General features: G+C 29.2%; 2 protein-coding genes across 4 annotated transcripts; both read right to left on the bottom strand.

Moving 5' to 3' along the window:
- Positions 1–197: 197 nt before the first annotated feature.
- Positions 198–20,366, bottom strand: LOC109596531 (protein phosphatase PP2A 55 kDa regulatory subunit). 3 transcript variants are annotated; one of them, XM_049967687.1, is made up of 6 exons: positions 20,195–20,366; positions 9,967–10,156; positions 3,742–4,123; positions 3,400–3,682; positions 2,483–2,773; positions 198–2,420 (listed from the first exon to the last, which is right to left on the bottom strand). In XM_049967687.1, the coding sequence occupies exons 2-6, from the start codon at positions 10,049–10,051 to the stop codon at positions 2,052–2,054; spliced, it is 1,410 nt and encodes a 469-aa protein (XP_049823644.1). In that variant the 5' UTR covers positions 10,052–10,156; positions 20,195–20,366; the 3' UTR covers positions 198–2,051. The 3 variants fall into 3 exon arrangements, with proteins under 3 accessions (XP_049823644.1, XP_019867656.1, XP_049823645.1); XM_020012097.2 differs by lacking the exons at positions 9,967–10,156; positions 20,195–20,366 and adding an exon at positions 7,122–7,323; XM_049967688.1 differs by lacking the exons at positions 9,967–10,156; positions 20,195–20,366 and adding an exon at positions 6,997–7,322.
- On the bottom strand, positions 15,497–16,613 carry LOC109596532 (uncharacterized). The gene is made up of 2 exons (XM_020012098.2): positions 16,382–16,613; positions 15,497–16,325 (listed from the first exon to the last, which is right to left on the bottom strand). The coding sequence occupies exons 1-2, from the start codon at positions 16,539–16,541 to the stop codon at positions 15,565–15,567; spliced, it is 921 nt and encodes a 306-aa protein (XP_019867657.2). The 5' UTR covers positions 16,542–16,613; the 3' UTR covers positions 15,497–15,564.
- Positions 20,367–21,021: the final 655 nt, after the last annotated feature.

Consider the following 21,021-nt stretch of genomic DNA (forward strand, 5'->3'; position numbering starts at 1 on the left):
AACTGAATTGTTATTAAATATATAAAAAGTTTAAAACAAGTAAAACAAAAAAACTGAGATGTTATTGAAAACAATTTAAATTGTTTAAAATAAAAATATAATAAATATATAAATTTGTCTGAGAATTAGATAAGAGAAACAAATAAAAATTTCCATTCTATACATTAAGGGAAAGTATTAAATAAAACACAGAACAATAAATGTAAGTTTCTGTATTACTGAAAATGTATATCAACTGTATATAATGATTACAGCAATTTAGAATATGACCAGTTTGAAAACACGGAATGTACACGATTCGACGCAAAAAAAATAACAAAGTTTCATTACATTACATATAACTTAGAATAATTTATTTGGTGTCTTATTCATAACCAAAACTTACAAACTAAATTATAATTTACGCTTAAACCTAAAATTATTACTGTTCATAATTTTCTTTAATATTGGTTAAGCCAAAGCCCACAAAAATAATTGTTTTGATTGCATTCGGTTCTCTGATCGTTTGCATAAGTGAATTGCACAGTTTTAATCAGAGATATAGGTATTTTATACAAATACAAATGGCACTGTAAGGCATACTTTTGCACTGTCCATATTCAGAAGCATAATAAGACTCGCTACAATTTTCATTTAATGTACACAATCGACAACTAAACGCAAAATTACTGGTAAAAAATTAATTCTGTATATATATTTACAATTTGTACAGTATTCATTTAATCTAAACTTTTACGCCATACAACTGAATATTTTCCTAGTTTGAAGAATGCCCGAACCATCAAAATGAAGGCATTACTGAGGCAGACCGGTTAAAATCTTAGACACTTTCCCCGAAGCTAAAATGGTTTACTACGAGAATACACTTCTCTAAATAGTGATATTTGCGGGTTTGTTTTACATAAAAATTTAATATTTTTATGAAACACTAAAACAGTCACACTGAGTACTAATGGTCGGTAATTTCTTCTGCTTTCCGAACAACACTTCCCAATCGTAAAACGGTGTGTGGCATTTGATATGTAAAACTACATATTGCGAGTGTAAAAATCGTATAACAAGTTTACGGTTGGGAACGGTTGTAGTGGAGCAAAAGTCATGAAACAGGAAGAAACTCAGTCCACAAAAGGCTTTAAACATGATTAAAATATAGTACATAATAAAATTGTATAAAGTATTTTTGTCTAAGTTGTTTGCGATAAATGAACCACAGAACAAAACCTTTTTGTTCGCTTAAATACTGATCAGAATTCAGAAACAGCGTTAAAATTTCATAAGATATTCTTATTGTCTGTTTAAACATGTAATTGTATGGTAAAAACCTCTTTTTAATTGTCACAATTACATTATTTATATCTACTGAGGTGTAAATCAAAACTTAATAAAATTAAACTAATTAAATATTACATTGTTCTTAAGTTTATTGCTTTTATAAAAAATATTTTACATCGTTTAAATCTTGTTAATAAAAAATACATTTGTTACATATGCACTTTGAATAGACAATAAAAAAATCTATATTAAAAAAAATACATGTTATGAAGTTTGTAAATTTTAGATTAAGATTCCTTAATCTGTACAGTATTTAATATCATAATTCAAAACAAAGAGTCGTTTAAAGACAGTGGTTCATTTAGTTATTTTGCATTTTATGTTTGTTTTTAAACCTACAAATACTATTCACGATTTTAACAATACCATATAAGAATATCACATTGGTTTTACAACAAAAGGTCACATACTTTTTCACATAAAATGCCATGTTATCTGGTGTTAAAATAAAATATTCGTGGGTGTAAAATAACTTTTATTTCAATATCACAACAATATAATCAATATAACAAATTGAGATTTTATGTGAGAAAGTTTAATACCATAATAATTAATTAAATAATAGTAAAAATAAAACGTAGTAAAGGACAAACATTGAAAAAAAAAGAACTGTAATGAACTGAGATAATAAAAGTATTCCACACGAACATCAGTAATGCGAAACAACAATAATAATAATAAAAAAAAACAACCTGAATATGAGACGAACCGCAATTACCCTAGAACTTGTCTTGGAACAGAAATAAGTTATTAGTTGCCGCGACCGCGATAATATTCTCCGTCGGATGCCAAGCGGTGTGCAGGATCTTCTTGTTAAAATCTAAACAGTCCACACTGATCTCGTCCTTTTTCCGTTTACCCTGCGAGCACACTTTCCGCGGCTTCAGCACCGTTTTCGGCTTCGCAATGTCCCGCGACGCCTCCAGCGTCACCTCCCGCTTCGTTGTCCGATCGAACATCCGGAAGAAGTTGTTGTACGAGCCAGTCATGATCGCGGTGTCGTTGCCGTTCCAGCAGCACTCGAATTTATCGAAGATGCAGTCGTTCTCGTACAGTGAGCACAGCTTCGCCCTCAAGTATTCGTGTACCTAAACCCAAAATACATTTTATTGCCCTGTTTAAATACGAAGCGAAAAAATCGAATACTCACGGGATACGTTTCGATTGGTTTGGTCTCCATGTGCAGGTCCCAAACTTTCACCGACAAATAGTCTCTGGAAATCATGTATCTGCCGTTGTTCGATAGTTTGACATCCGATATACTCGAGATGATTTCACTGAAGAACGAACGGTTTGTAGGATCCTCGGGTTCCTCGAACAACTTGGCATGTCGGTCACACAGGGCGGCCGCCCTCATGTCGCACAGTCGTATCGTACCTTTGCTGCTGCTGTACACGAACAAATTGCATTCGACTGGGTGAAACTCTGCCGCCGTTATCACCTGAAATTACAATTGATACATTAAATTGGATATATAAAATGATACCAATATTGAATAAATTTATTCATATTGTGTTTATGAAACATTATTGGCAAATTAAAAATATGCTGGTTTAATATTTATTTAGAGAATTGCTTTTGTGACATTTCTATAATTACTATTACTATTATTATTACTATTTCCGTTAACTGATTTTATTGGGATAATTTAATCATTTAAAAAAAGGTTTTAAGGATGTAATTTATCACATTTAATGTAATTGAAGAAAATCAGAAAAAAAATAATTATTTCGGACGTTTATTGAATAAATACTATTATTATTATCATCTATTTCAGTCTTCTCATTCAAAAAAGTTTTTGAGTACACAAGTCACAAGTTTATGTATTTATATTATTATTTATTATAAATAAAGCAGGAAAAAAGTAGTTGCTATTTCTTCTGCTTATCGTATAAATGCTATTATTATTAACGTCTACTATGACTTGATTTTATTATGACATTTATTTTGCTCAAAAATGAATGAATATATAATTTATCACAAAGTTTGCATTTTAAGAAAGTAAATGAACGTATATATGTTCTTATTATTTACTTTTGAATAAATGTTATTATTATTAATATTTACTTCAGTGAGTTCTTCCATGTTGGTCGGCTTTATGTCAACAATATTGAAGCTCTGATCGGTGATCTCGAGATGCCAGAGATTGATGCGTAGATCGTCCGCTGACAGATAAGTTTCTTGATCGCTATTCACCGATATCGAGTTGATGTGGTAAGTGTGGGCGTTTGCAAAGATCCTCCTCGGCGACGCCTCAACCATCAGTTCCATCGGCTTGATAACCGGCACCCGTAGTGCGCTTACATTGGCCGGATCGATCAACGAACCGTTCTCCGATCTCGTATTATATCTGCAATACAACAATAAATGAAATGTTGCGTGCCCGTTACGTTCCCAAGAAATAATTACCCTTCGACTTTCTTGTCTCGCTCGGACACTTTCCACAGTTTAATAGTCTTGTCGTTGGTGCTCAGGAGGAAGTGTGCGGGATTCCTCCGCTTCAACCACCGTATCTTGTTGATCTTCTCCTCGATCTCCAGACTCTTGAGATAATCGAACTCCGGTTCGTGCGATTGGAACGTGGAATAGACGTTGTACTCGCCCCTGCGGGGCAACGCCTGTTTCGAAGCGGGATCACGCTGGAAGATCACGACGCGCCCACCCTTGTCGCCTGTTGCTAATAGTTCTCCGTCGTGGTTGAACTCCACGCAGGATATGATGTCCGCCTCGGTCACGTCGTCGTCCAGGGTGCCCTTCACCTGCGAGAAGCACCACTGGATGTCCCCGTTGGCTGGAAACACGTTCGACAATCAAAAACATTTTTATATGCTGTTTTATTAATAATACTAGTTATTTATTTAGTAAAATATATATAATATGCTCAAACTTATCAAGTTGAAATGAACCAGAAATAATTTCAACATTCTATGAAGATATCAGAATTAATTAACCAACAAAAACTAATAAGAAGTAAATGATTGTAATTTCTTCTTTCAAATCATCTGATGGGAAGGAATGGGAAGATTGAAAACTAAAAGTGTGGATAATTTATTAGTTTACTAAAACATTTAGATGTAAAGATAAAATTGGCAAAAATGAAGGTAAAAAAAGGTAAAGGATAGAAAAAAAAAGTTATTTTCTGAATCTTAAAATGATTCAGAAATTGATTATCAAATTCAGTTTAATTAAATACGGAAGGAATAATAATAATAAAGTTTTAATGTTTGAAAAAATTATTATTAAAATTATCCATTAAGGGAATTTATGCAGCAAAATTATAAGAAGTATTCTTTATTTTTAAGAATATTTAGTAGTATTATATAACGTACAGTATTTCAGTTATGTTCACTAATATAAAATTCTACAAAAGTACATGTTTACAAACGATAAAAATCTGTTATCTTTAGTCTATTACACAATTTACTAGGAACTATATGTTCAATTTAATAAGAACTGATGTTATACTAAATGTACGACAAATTAATTAAAATAACAATAAATTAGAAGTTTCAATTACTCTTCAAAATTCAATTAAAATATTATAAAATTAAAAACAATTGTAAAAGTTCACATTTATCACTACAATTAATCAGTAAAGAAACACTGAGGAAACACTGTGAGAAAGTTAAAAAATTACCATGTAAAAGTTGCCTATTTTTAGGCATCCATTGTTATCATAAAAATATTGAAATGTAACGAACGATAAACAAAAAATTATTCGTTGCGTGAGATCGTTATTCAAGATTTACATAAAACCGACCGAAAATATCCACATATTTAATAACCTCCACCATTAATTCTTTGCCGAATGTATAAACAAATAAATTATGCACAAGTTCTATATTTAAACATTTTAAACGTAAAGAACACTTTAAACTACCAGATCTAGTAAAAATTTATTGCAAGTATAAACTCTATATTTAAACCGTCATAAACAAGTGTGAGAATTTTTCGTTCGGAAAGGGTTAAAAGATTTATATTTTAAATAGATATTGATGCAGAGCAACCAGACGATAAAACCTATAAAATATGTGACTAGTCGTGTGTTCAATGATCAATTTAGAAGCGAACTCGGTTTCAGAATGAATAAAAAACACACTTTCTGTGTTTCGATTAATTAAGTTTTCGTACCTTTAAACATTGTTTTACACTTCGATTATGGGACTAAAGTGTGAATGTTGTATTGATGGAGTTTTGTTGGGTACCCCTGAAGATTTTGCAGGTCAAAATTATTCGAAAATGAATTGTTTGTGCAGGTCAAACAGAAGAAAAGAAATCTACCTGTTCAAAGCGTTTAAGACTACAGAAATGCACGAAATGGGATTTTCAATCGTAAAATAAACAGAAAATGCCATTAAAACGGTAAAATTCTAATACTAAATTCGATTACAATTTGCATAAACAGCGTTAATTTATCACTTAATAAGTTATCACAATTCACATGATTAATTAATTTACATGAACAACATTAACCATATTAAATTTATGTATAACGACGTGAAAATACATAAAATAAAACTTATTGTGAACAAAAATAAGTGAATTTATTTATTTGTCGTCGTTCTAAATGTTGTTATCCCTGGCATTATCTATTTTGGTATAAACAACAAACGACGCACTTCAATTATATAAATCTGTACGACCTGCGATTTTCCCCAATTTCCAAACATACAAGATTGTTTGAAACAATTTTTGCTAAAATTGTCGTGTTACTTTTACGTTTTGAAACAAATGTGTAGATGTGTAATTAAAAATGAGTTAACGAAGCAAAAGGATTATAATTATCTGATACCAATGAGGTTTTCAAGGAAACATGAAATGTTGAACTGTACAGTGATAATATGTTTGGAAAAAAGCTATGAACGTTATTAAATTATCGCATTTTTAATTTTTTAATAGATAACAAATATGTAAAAAAATTAAATTATCAGATAAGTGTAATTCTTAGTATCAAAAAATAAAGAAGATTCTGAGCTTGAAATTAGTCGAAATTTGAAAGAATTTTAATTCATTTCAACATTTATTTGTAAATCAATAAAGCAAAAATAATAAAAATTGATGTTAACATTTGAGGTTATGACACACTTTAATGAACATAAATTTTGACAAACGACACGAAAACATTGTTTTACAGATTTTACAGGATTCTGCGACTTAAGAAAAAAAAGCAAATCAAACTACCTGGAAAATATTTTTTAACCGTTTTATGATAATAAAATTTAAGATGCAGATGTTGATAACATTTATTGGCTTCATCTTGGCGAAGGAGATGTTTTTATTAACTGACCTTTAGGAAAAATTTTGCTCTTCAAGAATAACATAACTCAACTATAAAGAAATCAGACTCTAACTAATTAGCGAATTGTTAATAAAAAGATATTAAGATAAGCCAATCAAAAATCAAACAAAAGACGAATTCTATCCACACTTTTTATGCGTTGACGAGTGTTCAACCTTAACCCAAACCTCGATCAACATCAATCGTATAAATTGCTCAAACAACACAAAACATCAGGGGGTGCTTTTCGATTTTGCCAAAAATCCTCAGATTGATTCGAGACATGTAGCGTTCCGATTAGTACGGCGCAAAACCGGAGCGGAGACAATTGTCGGTCGCGGTTCCCATGAGTGGCCGCATCCGAACCCACGCACACAACAATTTACCTTCCATCGTTCCCAAAAATGTAAGTCGCAGCAATAGTCCCGCACCGGCTCAAAAACACAGCCCCTCGGTCGGGGTCACGGATGGCGCGAGGCGACGTTGCAACAGCGACCGCACGACAACTTACCGGCCATGGCGCCGCGGACGGCGGGCTATTCGAATCGAAACGGCACGGTTCGCACACAAAACACAATGGCACGTTTATGTTGATTCGCTTGGTGGAAAAATGGCCGACGAAACGCACGAGGCTCACACCGTATTCTTGGTTCCGTCTCCGTTGCACGCGCGCCTCCAAATGGTCGAGTGGCGCCCGTCTTTCGGGACGCGCAGGGATTTGCACAGCCGGCCGTTTTCTGTCGGTGCAAGGTGGTTGTCGGTCGGACGATTCGCCACTGGGGGCGCCACGCGAACTTTTTTTGCAAATATCGCCCCCATGTAACCTGCGTTGCATATATTGGACTAATTTTTGCACTATTTTGTTTTTATTTTTTAATTATTTACATTCTATATGCTATATTATTTATTAACATTTACGGCACACTATATAATTTTTAATATTATTCTCTAAACAAATGAATTTTAATAGACAGGTCAGTACTCCAATTTTTTCACTATAAATGAATATATTTTATTTTTGATAAAAAATATGTTATTACAGTATATTAAAAATTACTAAAAAGTTATATTTATTTTACAAAAAACAAAAAATGTATAAAAAAAGTTTATCATTAATATATTCTGAACCGCATGTCGAAAATTATCTATTTAACAATTCAACTTCTCAAGTAAAAGAAACCTTTACATAAAGTTTGTTCAAAAAGACTATTTTAAATTTGGGTAATCATATTTTTGATGCTATTGTAAAAGTACCATATAATATTTAAACTATTATTATCATTAAGTCATATATAAAAAATATAAATAAATAAAAAGTTGTGAAAATCAAAGACTAGTGTGAATTATTATTATACTATTCTGTTTGTTTCATTGATAATTTTTCTTCTCTTCAAAAGTATGTGAGTAAAATTAAATTAAAAAAAAATATTTATATAATTTTGCACAATTATTAATAAAAATATGTAAAATGTCTAAAAATAGGGTACATTATTCAAAAAATATCAAAACGTAAAAATCTATTAATTAAAAATGTAATATACAAATGTAGTAAAAAAAAGTATTTTTTTCTAAATAAATTAAATCACAAAAATAATACAATAAAAAAGTTTAAAACCCGAAAAATAGAGATTAAAAAATTTCACAATACTTTTTATAATATGTAAAATGTCTGAATACTGGGGTACAATATACAAAAAATATCAAAATGTTAATCTATTAATTAAAAATTTAACATATAAATGTAGTGAAAAAATATATATTGAAATAATATTTGTTAGTACACCTAAGATTTTGAAAAATTACTGGGAACTATTTTTCTTCTAAATAAATTAAATCACAAAATATTGAGAAAATCGTACAAAAAAAATGTTTAAAACCTAAAAAATGGAAATTTAAAAATTTTACAATACTTTTTATAGTATGTAAAATATGTAAACTGTCTGAATACTGGGGTACAATATATCAAAAATATATATTAAAATAATATTTGAAAAATTACTAGGAAGTATTTTTTATAAATAAATTAACTCACAAAATATTGTAAAAATCATACAATAAAAAAGTTTAAAACCTGAAAAATGGAGGTTAAAAATTTCACAATACTTTTTATAGAATGTAAAATATGTAAACTGTCTGAATACTGGGGTACAATATATCAAAAATATATATTGAAATAATATTTGAAAAATTACTAGAAAGTATTTTTTTATAAATAAATTAAATCACAAAATATTGTAAAAATCATACAATAAAAAAGTTTAAAACCCGAAAAATGGAGGTTAAAAATTTCACAATACTTTTTATAGAATGTAAAATATGTAAACTGTATGAATACTGGGGTACAATATATTAAAAATATACATTGAAATAATATTTGAAAAAATACTAGGATGTATTTTTTTCTAAATAAATTAACTCTCAAAATATTGTGAAAATCATTCAAATGAAAAAGTTTAAAACTCTAAAAATGGAGGTTAAAAATTTCACAATATTTTTTATAGTATGTAAAATATGTAAAATGTCTGAATATTGACGACCAATATACAAAAAATATATATTGAAATAATATTTGAAAATTTACTAGGAAGTATTTTTTTCTAAATTAAATCACAAAATATTGTAAAAATCATATAATAAAAAAAATTTCACAATACTTTTTATAGTATGTAAAATATGTAAAATGTCTGAATAGTCTGAATACTGGGGTACAATATACAAAATATATATATTGAAATAATATTTGAAATTTATTTTTATTTTTATAATATGTAAAATATGTAAAATACTCAATGTACAATATACAAGAAATATCAAAATGTAAAAATCTATTAATTAAAAATTTAACATACAAATGTGGTGATCTTTCACCTAAACAAATTTGAAAAATTACTTGGAAGTATTTTTTTCTAAATAAATTAAATCACAAAATATTGTGAAAATCATACATTAAAAAAGTTCGAAAAATGAAGGCTAAATAATTTCACAATACTTTTTATAGTATGTACAATATGTAAAATGTTTGAATACTAAAATTTAACATACAAGTGTAGTGAAAAAATATATATTGAAATAATATTTGTTAATAATTATCTTTCACCTAAAAAAAATTGAATTACTAGGAAGTATTTTTTTTAAAAATAAATTTAATCACAAAATATAGTGAAAATCATAAAATAAAAAAGTTTATTGTCCAAAAAATGTATGTTAAAAAATTTTACAATACTTTTTATAGTATTATCTATGCACAAAAATATATAAAAACCCAATTTTTCAAACAGCTCCATTTGGACAAGACCGATTAAAATCATTTATACAATTGAAAGCATTAAAACACAAACATAAATGGAAAAACTTACTAGGCTGTGGGGCGGTGGTGCGTTTGGTGGCGTGTACGGCATTGTTGATGAGTCCGCCCAGTTTCCCGAATCCGGTGTGGCGCATGACCGGGGGCCCGGGTTTTCCCCCGGCCTTTTTGCCCCCTATCGGATTGGCCCATAGGCCGATCACTCCCCCGTGGCGTATCGTGGTTCAGCGCACAAAACCACCCTGTAAAATAAAAGTAACTTTAAATAAACACCGCATTATTATTTTGTTAAGTCGGTTATTATTGTTGATATTTATTAAGACGCATATTTAAATAAGGCAAACAGGAATGTAGGTCATATAAGAGAAGCAATCAAATAAAGTGAAAGAAATTGAATAATTTTTATTGTTTAGTCCCCCAACTTTTGTACACACACGAGGATCATTTGCTTTCCAAAAACGTACCTCAACTACTTTATTGAATAAAAGAAAAACGCCGGGAGAGATTTTTGTTATTTTTTAATATTCACTTACATCTTGGCTGTATATTTTTGTCTCAAGACGTCTCTACTTTAATTTTAAAGCCACATAATAAAACGAGAGAACACGGAGAACGGCTCGACAACTCTCTCTTGACCCATATATTAAAATTACGTCTGGAAATGTTGACCCGCCACAATTTTAATAACTCCCAACTAATATTTTCATATGTCACGTTTTAACTTGGAATTATTCACATTATTTAAACGTGACACAGTAATTAACAAAAAGAAAAAAATTGCTCGTTAATATTAAATATAATATAAAAATATCTAACATAACAATTTAATGCAAGTATTTATTTAATTAAGTGATAAAATTTCTGTACGGGTATAAATTCAAATTTAAATTCCTCTTGTGATTCTTCAACAAGAATGTTCGCCATTATGTTCTGTTCTAGTTTAATCAACCGGTCCATGATTATTTATTTAAAAAATTGATAAAACCTGATATTTACAAAAGATTAAGCACTCATCGAATTTCGCATTTCTAAACACACTTGATTTACTGAAAATGAAACGAATATCGTGGAAAATTGTGTAAGATGACTGTTTGTGACAGGCGATAAAACAATGAACATCTGTTTGAATTCGGTCAATAATATATCCATTTTTATTTAATTACTAACTATCTGATTAGAATTTAACCATTCCCAAGAGTGTTTTCGCAGGCACAGCATCATAAAGGACCAAACCCTCTAAATAATGATTGTGTAAACTATATTATCAAGTTTATGGAGGGATTTTTGATGAATAAGCAGGAGTGTAATTTATAAATTTACTGTATTAATCGTGATAAAACTTCAAGTAACTTTGTCATCGTTTCAAATGAATGATAAGCAAGTTAAGCTTGACACTTTTATAAATTGACCTACAATATATTATAATTTTTTTGTTTAAACATCTAGTTAACACTTGAACGTTAATTCGTTCTCGTCCGTACCCAATGTTAATATTTAGACGTTGTTTCTTTGTAAAACTAGCGAATTAATCGAGTTTGAGTTATTAATTATCGATTGCGATAATAAAATTAAGTTTTTGTCCAATTGAGAAGCCGTACATATTCTTTAGTAACGTTTTTGGGGTTTCCGCCAACAATACATGTCCCTCGATTAAATGAATCGTCTTGAGCGGTATGAAACCTAAATTAAAAACCGTCGGAGAAACGTTTGTGGAACATGAATGATGCAAAAGAATACTGAGACCGTCCACAAATCGATTTCTGTTTTAATCATCTTCCAAAGCACTTGATTTTTCATTGTCGGTTAAAATGTTTTTTTTTGTGAAGAAATGTGATGAAAGTGAACTTGTTGCTGGAGCATCCAGAAAATGGGGCTGGTGAAAATAAACAGTTGGCTCGGTATTGATTTAATGTAATCTGTTTCGTGCCTTATTGTCAACAATAAAGCATTGTGGGGTTATTAAAATAGAATTTCCATGGATGTAACAGAAACTGAAATGTAACCTTACGCTTTAGAGTAGTGAGTTGTATCAAGGTTGTCTCGACTATTAATATTTGACCAAATATTGGATTCGTTAATTTTTTAAGTGCTGTAAACATTAGAGGGTGATTGTCTTTGATGACTTCTCCGGAAATTGTTTTTTTTTTTTGTTTTACATTTGAGTCTCGTTGTAAATGTGTTAAAAAAATGAATGGAACTTGATTGAAGACGCATTTAAAACCTCCATCGTGCTTTCTACTTTTATACTCTATTTCATATCTAGATTTTAGTAAAAAACTTACTTTAGGTGATAATTTGAAATGAATTACAAACACATAATATTTTTGTAAACAATTATCACGGTTTAATCTGACGCAAACCTTGACATTAAACAATTTATTGTAGATAAACAGTTTTTCTGTCACATAAAAAATTGATTATTTTAGGAAAATTATAATTAGAAGGGATCATTTCGTTTCTCCGTATGCAAATGAAGTCAAGGAGGCTTATTTTTAGAATATCAGTGATGTGAATATGATCCAGTTTGAAATGTTTACATTTAAAGCCGATTGTATATTTTAATTAAATTCGTTGCTCAAAAGATTCGAATACGAATTTGTTTTCAAGCCAAAAATGTATAATTAAAATAATTATTAGGTTAATTAACTGATTTATTAAATCCATATGTTGCGTGTCACTCTCGTAAAGAGTTATGGTAATTGTCGAAAGGTCGGTGACAGAAAAAACACAATAAACCGAAAAAAAAATTGTGATTTACGATCATGATTGTCACTGATAAAACAATGCGAATAAAATTTAACATCTTTGTTCTCTAACAATAGATTTTTGTTAATAAAAAATCGATGGAATATATTTAAATTGATAACAAACAATTAGGTTAGTAAAGGAGAGAATACACGGCGAAAGTGTGCCCATCTAAATGTGTAGGTCAGTTTTGACGGTCGCAGTGCAACATGCGTTATTTAATTGGGGTAAGGACGACTGCTTCTGGACCACAAAGATCCGTTACGTTGATAAACCGACGTTTTCATGCTCTTAATACTAAATACAAATCGATGTTATTATATTATTTAATAAGCATATTTAAGTTTCTTCATAAAAATTAATTAAACAAATTATAATAAATTATACAAAATTGTTAATTAGTTTTTAATATTATGTTTTATCTCACATTATATAGTTCGAATAACAATACAACCTCTTATTAAACTAAAACGTATGTGGTCCATAGAAGTTTCTGGGAAACGCCAATGTTAAATATTTCTAAAATTATTATTTTTAGGTATAGTCAAAAAGTTTCATTTCTTATTTCGTTATGTAAAAACATACATTATTAGACTGAAAATAAAAAAGTATATTAACAAATTTGATCTGGTTTTTCTCAAGTAACTTTGTTAACGGAAATTTCACACATTCTACGAAACGCACATTGTATATTTTAAAGTCAGTTCTATTAATTATTGAAAAAAATGTGTGTACAATTTTTGCACTTGCCCTCTTTTCAATTATCCTGATTTTTTCCATGGCAATAAAATTTTCACGAAAATGCTCAGTTTGTTCATCTTCGGCTCATAAATTATGTTAAAAAGAAACTAGTCAAAATGAGAAAACGGAATATGTATTTCTAAGAATATGACGAAACTGTATTATATTAGCTTTAAAAGTAGTTGAAGTTTTAAACAATTTTTATATAATTTTCATGTCCTTTGTTTCCGAGAAAACAATGAATCTCCAGCGACAAGCAGGATCGATGGAGATTTTCATTTAATTTATGCAGAAATTCTTTTCTACATAAGCTTACGGATTAAAAAAGAGACAATAGTGACTTAATATTGAAATGCAAGTATTGCAGTTTATTACTTTATTATTAAGTCAGTTTTTACATGAACGAATTTGTTTCGACAAAAAGTGAATTAACCACCCATCACTTATTGGCGAAACGAGACATACTTTATATATTACATATGTTGTGATCTGTTCATTAAGGCAGTAAACTCAGTGATAAGAAAAAAAGAATTTGGTAAATTTGACATGTGTTATTGTTTCATAAAATGGTATAGATTGCTATTTTATAATTTCTCTACAATTTAAAAAAAGTCGTCTGAAACAATAAAAATAAGTTAGAAATTATTATTTTTAGAATTAGGACATAGTGTATATATTCTACTCAGAATTACATGTATCATTAAAAAATTTAAAAATATACGGAGTTTTTCAATTTAAATAACAAGGTTAAAGTAATTTTCAGTAATGGGTACATTTTAATTGTAAGAATATTTTTTCAAAATTATTTAATAAATAATAAAAATTGAAATTTTTAAATATTTTTTTTATTTATAATTTACTACATATAAAAGAAATAAAAAATTATTACCAATTGACAAATTGAAAAAAAAGTAAAAAAAGGTAGACTCTTTAACACTAAAACTATTATAAATTCGTTAATGAAATTACACACATTTGGATAAAAAGTTAAAATTATTTTCTGAAAATACAAATCTCAATAAGTAAGTACGACAATGTTGAAACATATAAAATACAGCCATATATTAGCAAACAAAAAAGCTATAGCCTATTTTTGTAGGACATTTATATTTAGCAACGAAAAAAATAATAACTTGATTACTATTGTTTTTAGATTTGGGTCATGTTATAGCTATTCCACTCAAAATTGTATGTATAATTAAAACATTTAAAAATATACGTAGTCTTTCAGTTTAATTTAAATAACAAAGGTAATGTCACTTCCAGTAATGAACACATTTAAAAAAATCGAAAGAAGTCACTGGCTATTTGCCAAATTTTTATTTAAATTATCCAATATAAATAGAATAAAAAATACAATTTCTAAATATTTTTATTTAGGATTAAATAAAAATTAATTTAACGAAAAATTTCATTTAATTTTTGACTAATTGGTAAGTAAATTTTACTACTCTCAACGCAAGTGTACAATTGAAATTTATATAAAACAAAGCACCATTAGAAATATAAGATATTAGAAAAAATCGTAATTAAAGAAAATCACAAACTATTTGGAAAATTTTTATTTAAATTGTCCATTATAAATAGAATAACAAAATACAATTTCTAAATATTTTTATTTAGGATTAAATAAAAATTAATTAAATGAAATATTTCAATTAATTTTTTTACATTTAAAAGTTAATTAGAAATTCGTTAATTTTTATTAAAATCATATATTTTACTACTCTGTAGTGTATAATTAAACTTTATATAAAATAAAGTACCATTAGAAATATAAAATATTTGTGATAGACAGAATTAATTAAGGTAATGTCACTTACAGTGAGCACATTTAAAATCGTGTTCTAAAAAAAATCACTTGCTATTTGCCAAATTTTTATTTAAATTGTCCAATATAAAAAGAATAACAAAATACAATTTCTAAATATTAATAATATTTTAGGATTAAATAAAAATTAATTAAATGAAAAATTTCAATTAATTTTTGACTAATTAGTAAGTAAATGAGTGATTTACTCGACATATGTAACAGTCAATTAGAAATTCGTTGATTTTTATTGAAATTATACATTTTATTACGCTAAATGCAAGTGTACAATTAAAATTTATATAAAATAAAGTATCATTAGAAATATAAAATATTTGAGACAGACAACATAATTTAATGTAAAATGACACGTAAATTCAAACCGGTACCTTCTTCGAGCAAAGCAGCAAACATATTCCTGGAGATCATCAAACAATTAAGATTATCCGGCAGATCCGAATAGACGTCTACCAAACTGTTGTTCACCTTACAGCCCGTGCTGAATTTTAAATCGTCGTTCTGATTAGCCAATTCCAAACTGCAGTCGAAATCCTCTTCGGTATTGGTGAACAACCAATAATAAGCACTCGCCGACTCTTTACTCTCTTTTTCGTTAGCCGAAACCAAAAGCCAAAAACTCCCGATCGGCTCACTCTGCGAAAAGCGACTGCAAGTCGTAAGGACACTCTCGCTGCTCCGCGATGCTCCCGTGTTTCCGTACAGGTTGATCATGGCGATGCAAACGTTCTCGCCGTGCTGGATGATCGTCGCATCGATCGGGATCTTGAGGACGCGGCCGCGATCGATGCCCAACGCCGGTACGTTGTTGTGTTCGAACTTGAAGTGCTGCAGGTAGGCGGAGGGCAAAACCGCCTTGCCGCAGGGACTGTGCGGGCATTTTATCGGACCATAAGAGCACCGGCCCGTTTCCGCGTTCGACCGCGTCTCGTTTTCCTGCAAACAATCGTTGTCCAGCAGTTTTTTCAACTCGTTCTTCGGCAGCTTGAACAGTCTCTGCAACGTTATGTCGTCCGATTCGTAAAGTAAGTTCGGGTTCATGTTTCTACGGCTGGACGATTCACATTTGAAACAGGCGCATCTGTTTTTCCCCTCCGCTGAAATTTCGATGTCGGTTTTGGTGGTGAAGTGGACTTAACATAATATATTATACCTTTGTAATTCCTTTTTAGTTGCTCGTAACAGTATTTGCAAAATTGTAGTTGAGACTGACAGAAAAATGCGGAAGCTGTTTCACGTATTTCTCCACACATGCTGCATCTGTTTTCGACATCTTTATCTTTTTCTGGCAGTTCGTTTTTATCATATATCATTTTAAAGTTATTTTAAAACGTGGAACACCCAACAAAAATAATAATATTTTATTTTGTCAACACATATGACAAGTAGTTTACGTCAAAGTATAACCAATTCACACACACACATTTATAATTTTTTGATGCAAGTAAAACTTATTTTGTACTTATTTTAAAAGGATCTTTTAATGTTTTTATTACAAATTATGATATTAATCACACTACACACCAACATGTGGCAAAATTTTATGTATGTTAGGTTTGAGAATGTTTTTTTTTTAAATTTGAAATATCGCCAATAAGACGAGAAATAAAATTGGTTCTTTTAGTGGCACATATATGAGTCAGTCAAAACGTCATTTTATTTTTGTCGAATTTTTTAGTAGAGAAATAAATGAACATTTTAAATTAATATTTGATTTCATGACGACTCATTTTCATAAATATATATCTAATATGAAAAAATGTAATTTTTTCAATTTTCTTTCCATATTCTAACATTTAGGCAACAAGAATCACAGGAGTCATATTAATATCAATGCTTTCTTTACTTGATTGTGTGGAGGGCTCTATTATGAAAATTTCGAGACCATAAACCATCTATAATATATACAGTCATTTTACTGAAATAGAGTATTAGTATATATTGAGTTTTGTACACATTTTCTCCTTATATTAGGAGATATATTTTTTAAAATAATTACTATCCCAATGAGCAACAAGATCTACATAATATTGCTGTATTTATCGAATGTCTAATACTAGATTTATTAAAAATAAATAAATAAACCTAATATATTCGGCTGGCAAAAAGTGGACCAACTTTTTACTAAATGTTCTAATCTCTACAAAATCCACAATAATTTTTGGTTTCGTAGTATACACCAAAATAAAATTAAAAGTTAATATAGTACCTCGTGGAAAGAAATTATTTTCCAAATTAAAATCACGGATTTTATCGTTCATTCTATCCGATGTGAAATAAATCAATATCACTCGATTGTAACGCGTGTTTTACAACAATTTTCAAGATTTGGTAATGTGGAAGAAAAAAATAAAACTGGACGACCAAGAAATAATAATAGGTTTCAAGATAAACAAATTCTGTCCTACTTGAGACACAACTTAGAATTAATGTTTCTTCAAGAACTGCAAGAGATATATTACTACAAGGAGGTCTTAATGCGAGAAGACCAGACTAAAAAACTACTTCTATCAGAGAAGAACAGACGAGCCAGAGTTAAGTTTACCAGGACCCTTTTACACTGGACTTTAAATGATTGGGTTAAAGGTGGGTGGGTTAAAGTTTGGGATTTGGAATGGGTCCTCTCCTTTTAATAGAAGATACCATGGATCGTTTAATATGTATAAAGAACATCATGGTAACACATTCAGATAAAAATATGGTACTAAAACTTTATTTTCAACAAAATAATGACCCGAAGCACAATTCAAAATATTTGGAGCAGTGGCTTTTAAGGGAAAAAATTAATGTTATGAACTGACCATCTCAATTTCCCGATCTGAACTCCATTGAGAACTTAATGGAGATAGTGAACAATAAAAGAAGACACAAAGAGTATAAGTTACTATACTTTTTGCCAACTCAAAACAAATAATCATCAGTAAAATGAAACTCTTTATTTTTTTATTGTTTAACTATGTCAAATTTATACAGGAAAGTTAATTTTCAATTTACATTTTTTTAAACATAATAACCATAATAAAAATTATTTGAATTGAATTAAGTTATTAAGTATTTAAAAATCTCATTGTATATTCTAATATAGGTTATTAATAATTCAAATAAATAATTAAATTCAATAATAATATACGGATTTTTAAAATTTTTTGAACAAAAATCAATAAATTTCTTTTGTAACACAAATTCAACAATTAACTGATCATAATCTCAAAAATTATCTAGAAAATCTAAAGATTGAATAAAATTATTATAATCATATTAAATAAAAATTGAGAAAATCCGATTTCAAATAAGACTTTTAGATGATAAATCAACGAAAGTTTAATTTTCATTTTATTATTAAACATTTTCGTATTCTGAAAAAATTTTTACCTTAGAAAATTTCTGTAAATTATTGCAATGAATAAAAAAAAACAAAATATTATTATAAAAAATCAACCAACAAGCCCGTGTATATAACATTACGTAATGTTTGTAAATGTGTTGTTTTAGTTCACAAACCCGAACATAAATTAATTAAATTGATGGACACAGAAAATTAAAACGCAAAATTTAATTTATGCACTAATCCAATTATGTTCGTAGATTTTCTCACTAATCCACAGCTTTTGCGACTATTTAATTAAAGATTTTATCAACTGCTGCTTGTTTAAATCTGAATGATTTTTAATTATGTATGTTGTCAAAAAAATATCGCAACGTCATAAAAGCGGTTTGTTTATATTGAATACGAAACCGTCTAGTTCAGTGATCTTCCAAGAAAATGCGGGCAAACAAAATATTCTGTTTCACATCGTGCAGCCGGAACAAATCTGCACTTTGCGGCCTTGGCTGTTGCATCCAGTTCCATGATAGTAATTTGCATCGTTCAAAACGACAGAAGTAACTGTTGCCATTTTTGGCGAATGCGCCAACGATATTTAATCAGTTGTGCGCGAATTCGTGTACCAACATAAGAATGTATTGATTCGTAATCGTCTGATTGTCTACTGGGAATTTCCTTTCGATAATCAATTATTAAAAGACGCTTCGTCCACATAATTTGACACGTTCATACATTTATTTATCCGCGGGGAATCACACGACTTTTTCTGACATAAATAATATTCAAACTTTTCGTAAATTGAATTATTAATAATCATATTTCTTTGCTTATATATAGTCAGATACTGAATTTGATATTTTAATAAATAAATTATATTATATTTAATTAAATTATAATTTCAAAAATAGTTGAAAATAGCAAATGTTATCACAGTAACTTGTGATTTCAATTTAAATCAATTTTAAAAATTATTAACACATAGTTTCACAGACTGAAAGGCATAACAAAATTATCATATAATATTATAAGATAGTTAATATAAAAAATGATTATAAACAATAATTAAAAAATAAGTACACATTATATAATTAATGAAATTGGAACACACAAAAAAATATGTTTTCTTAACAAAATTATGAAACATAATAAACTGACATGAAAAATATTAACTTTCAATTAGTGTTTTACAATATTTGACAAATAACAGTGTTTGCTTAAAAAATTGTTTTTGTAAGAGAAAAAAATTAATTTCAGTTAACAATTTATATAATACGATGACGTTATAGACAAAAAACAGTAAATTACCTTTAAATATTGACAATTCCAATTATCTATATAAATCTAACAGTAAAGTTTGACTAAGAAATAATATTTATTTCCGATAAAAGGCACATCAAAGTATTTCCTTTCAATTATCCAAATGTGAAACTTAGTAAGTAGCCATTTGATATTTGAAAACCGTAATTGGTCTCTTTGGATAATTGGAAAATGCCTGAGGAAAAGTCACAAGTTTAAGCTCCTTTCATTCCTCGCTTTTATCATCCCTTTATTTCCAAGCTATTTTCTATTCAATCCCTTTAAAATTGTTTTAATGATCCGTTTATTAAACAAAACGAGTCACTGCTCTTATAATTATTTTACCTTTAAAATCGAAAGGCCACACACCGAAAATTAAAAATCTCAGATCACGCACACACACACAAACAGGCACGAAAAACGTAATGTGAAGTCAGGTGACGGTGTGAGAATAACCGGAAACCATCCCGGAAGGCGCGACAAAACAATCAACAGGTTCGGGGATGACGGTAACGGGACGTAGAATCGATGCGAACGGTCGGGAAGCCGGGACGCGAATGCGGGACGCGAAAACGCGACTGCGAGAGCTCGAGTCGATAAGTCGGATGGTTGAGGTCAAGTTTGCGGTTCGGTTTTGGTTGGGTGTTTCGAAATTTCATCCATTTTTTGATTTATGTCGTAAATTTATTTAGAAAATATACGGTTGGATATCGTCTCTATCTATATTTATTGTTAAAAAATGGATAGAGAAAATATTCTTACTTTTCTAGCATACATTCATGAATATTTATCCAATATGAATTAAATAATTTTTAAAAAATATCTTCGATTTTAACAAATATTATCTAACATTAAATTTCGAAGTATTTTATGGCATTACGTATATAAATATGAATGAAGACTAGTCTTCCCTACTTTTTTTGATTAATTTCCTTACAGGTTCCAGCTGTTCTCTTGTATAAATCTGTTACAACTTGTTATCTCTTTCAATATGTTCAATAGATATGTGGATCAATTCATTTTTTCCTACATGTGAATTTATTAGAGAGTTGTACACTTGTGACAGGGGGTTGATTCCCATATTATCGGAATAATGCCCCCATTTGAGGGATCATCGAGTTGATCATCAAATCTATTAATGGTAATCTGAAATAAAAAAGGGGAATATTTTC

Source organism: Aethina tumida, chromosome 5, assembly GCF_024364675.1.
Source record: "Aethina tumida isolate Nest 87 chromosome 5, icAetTumi1.1, whole genome shotgun sequence".
NCBI lineage: Eukaryota > Metazoa > Arthropoda > Insecta > Coleoptera > Nitidulidae > Aethina > Aethina tumida.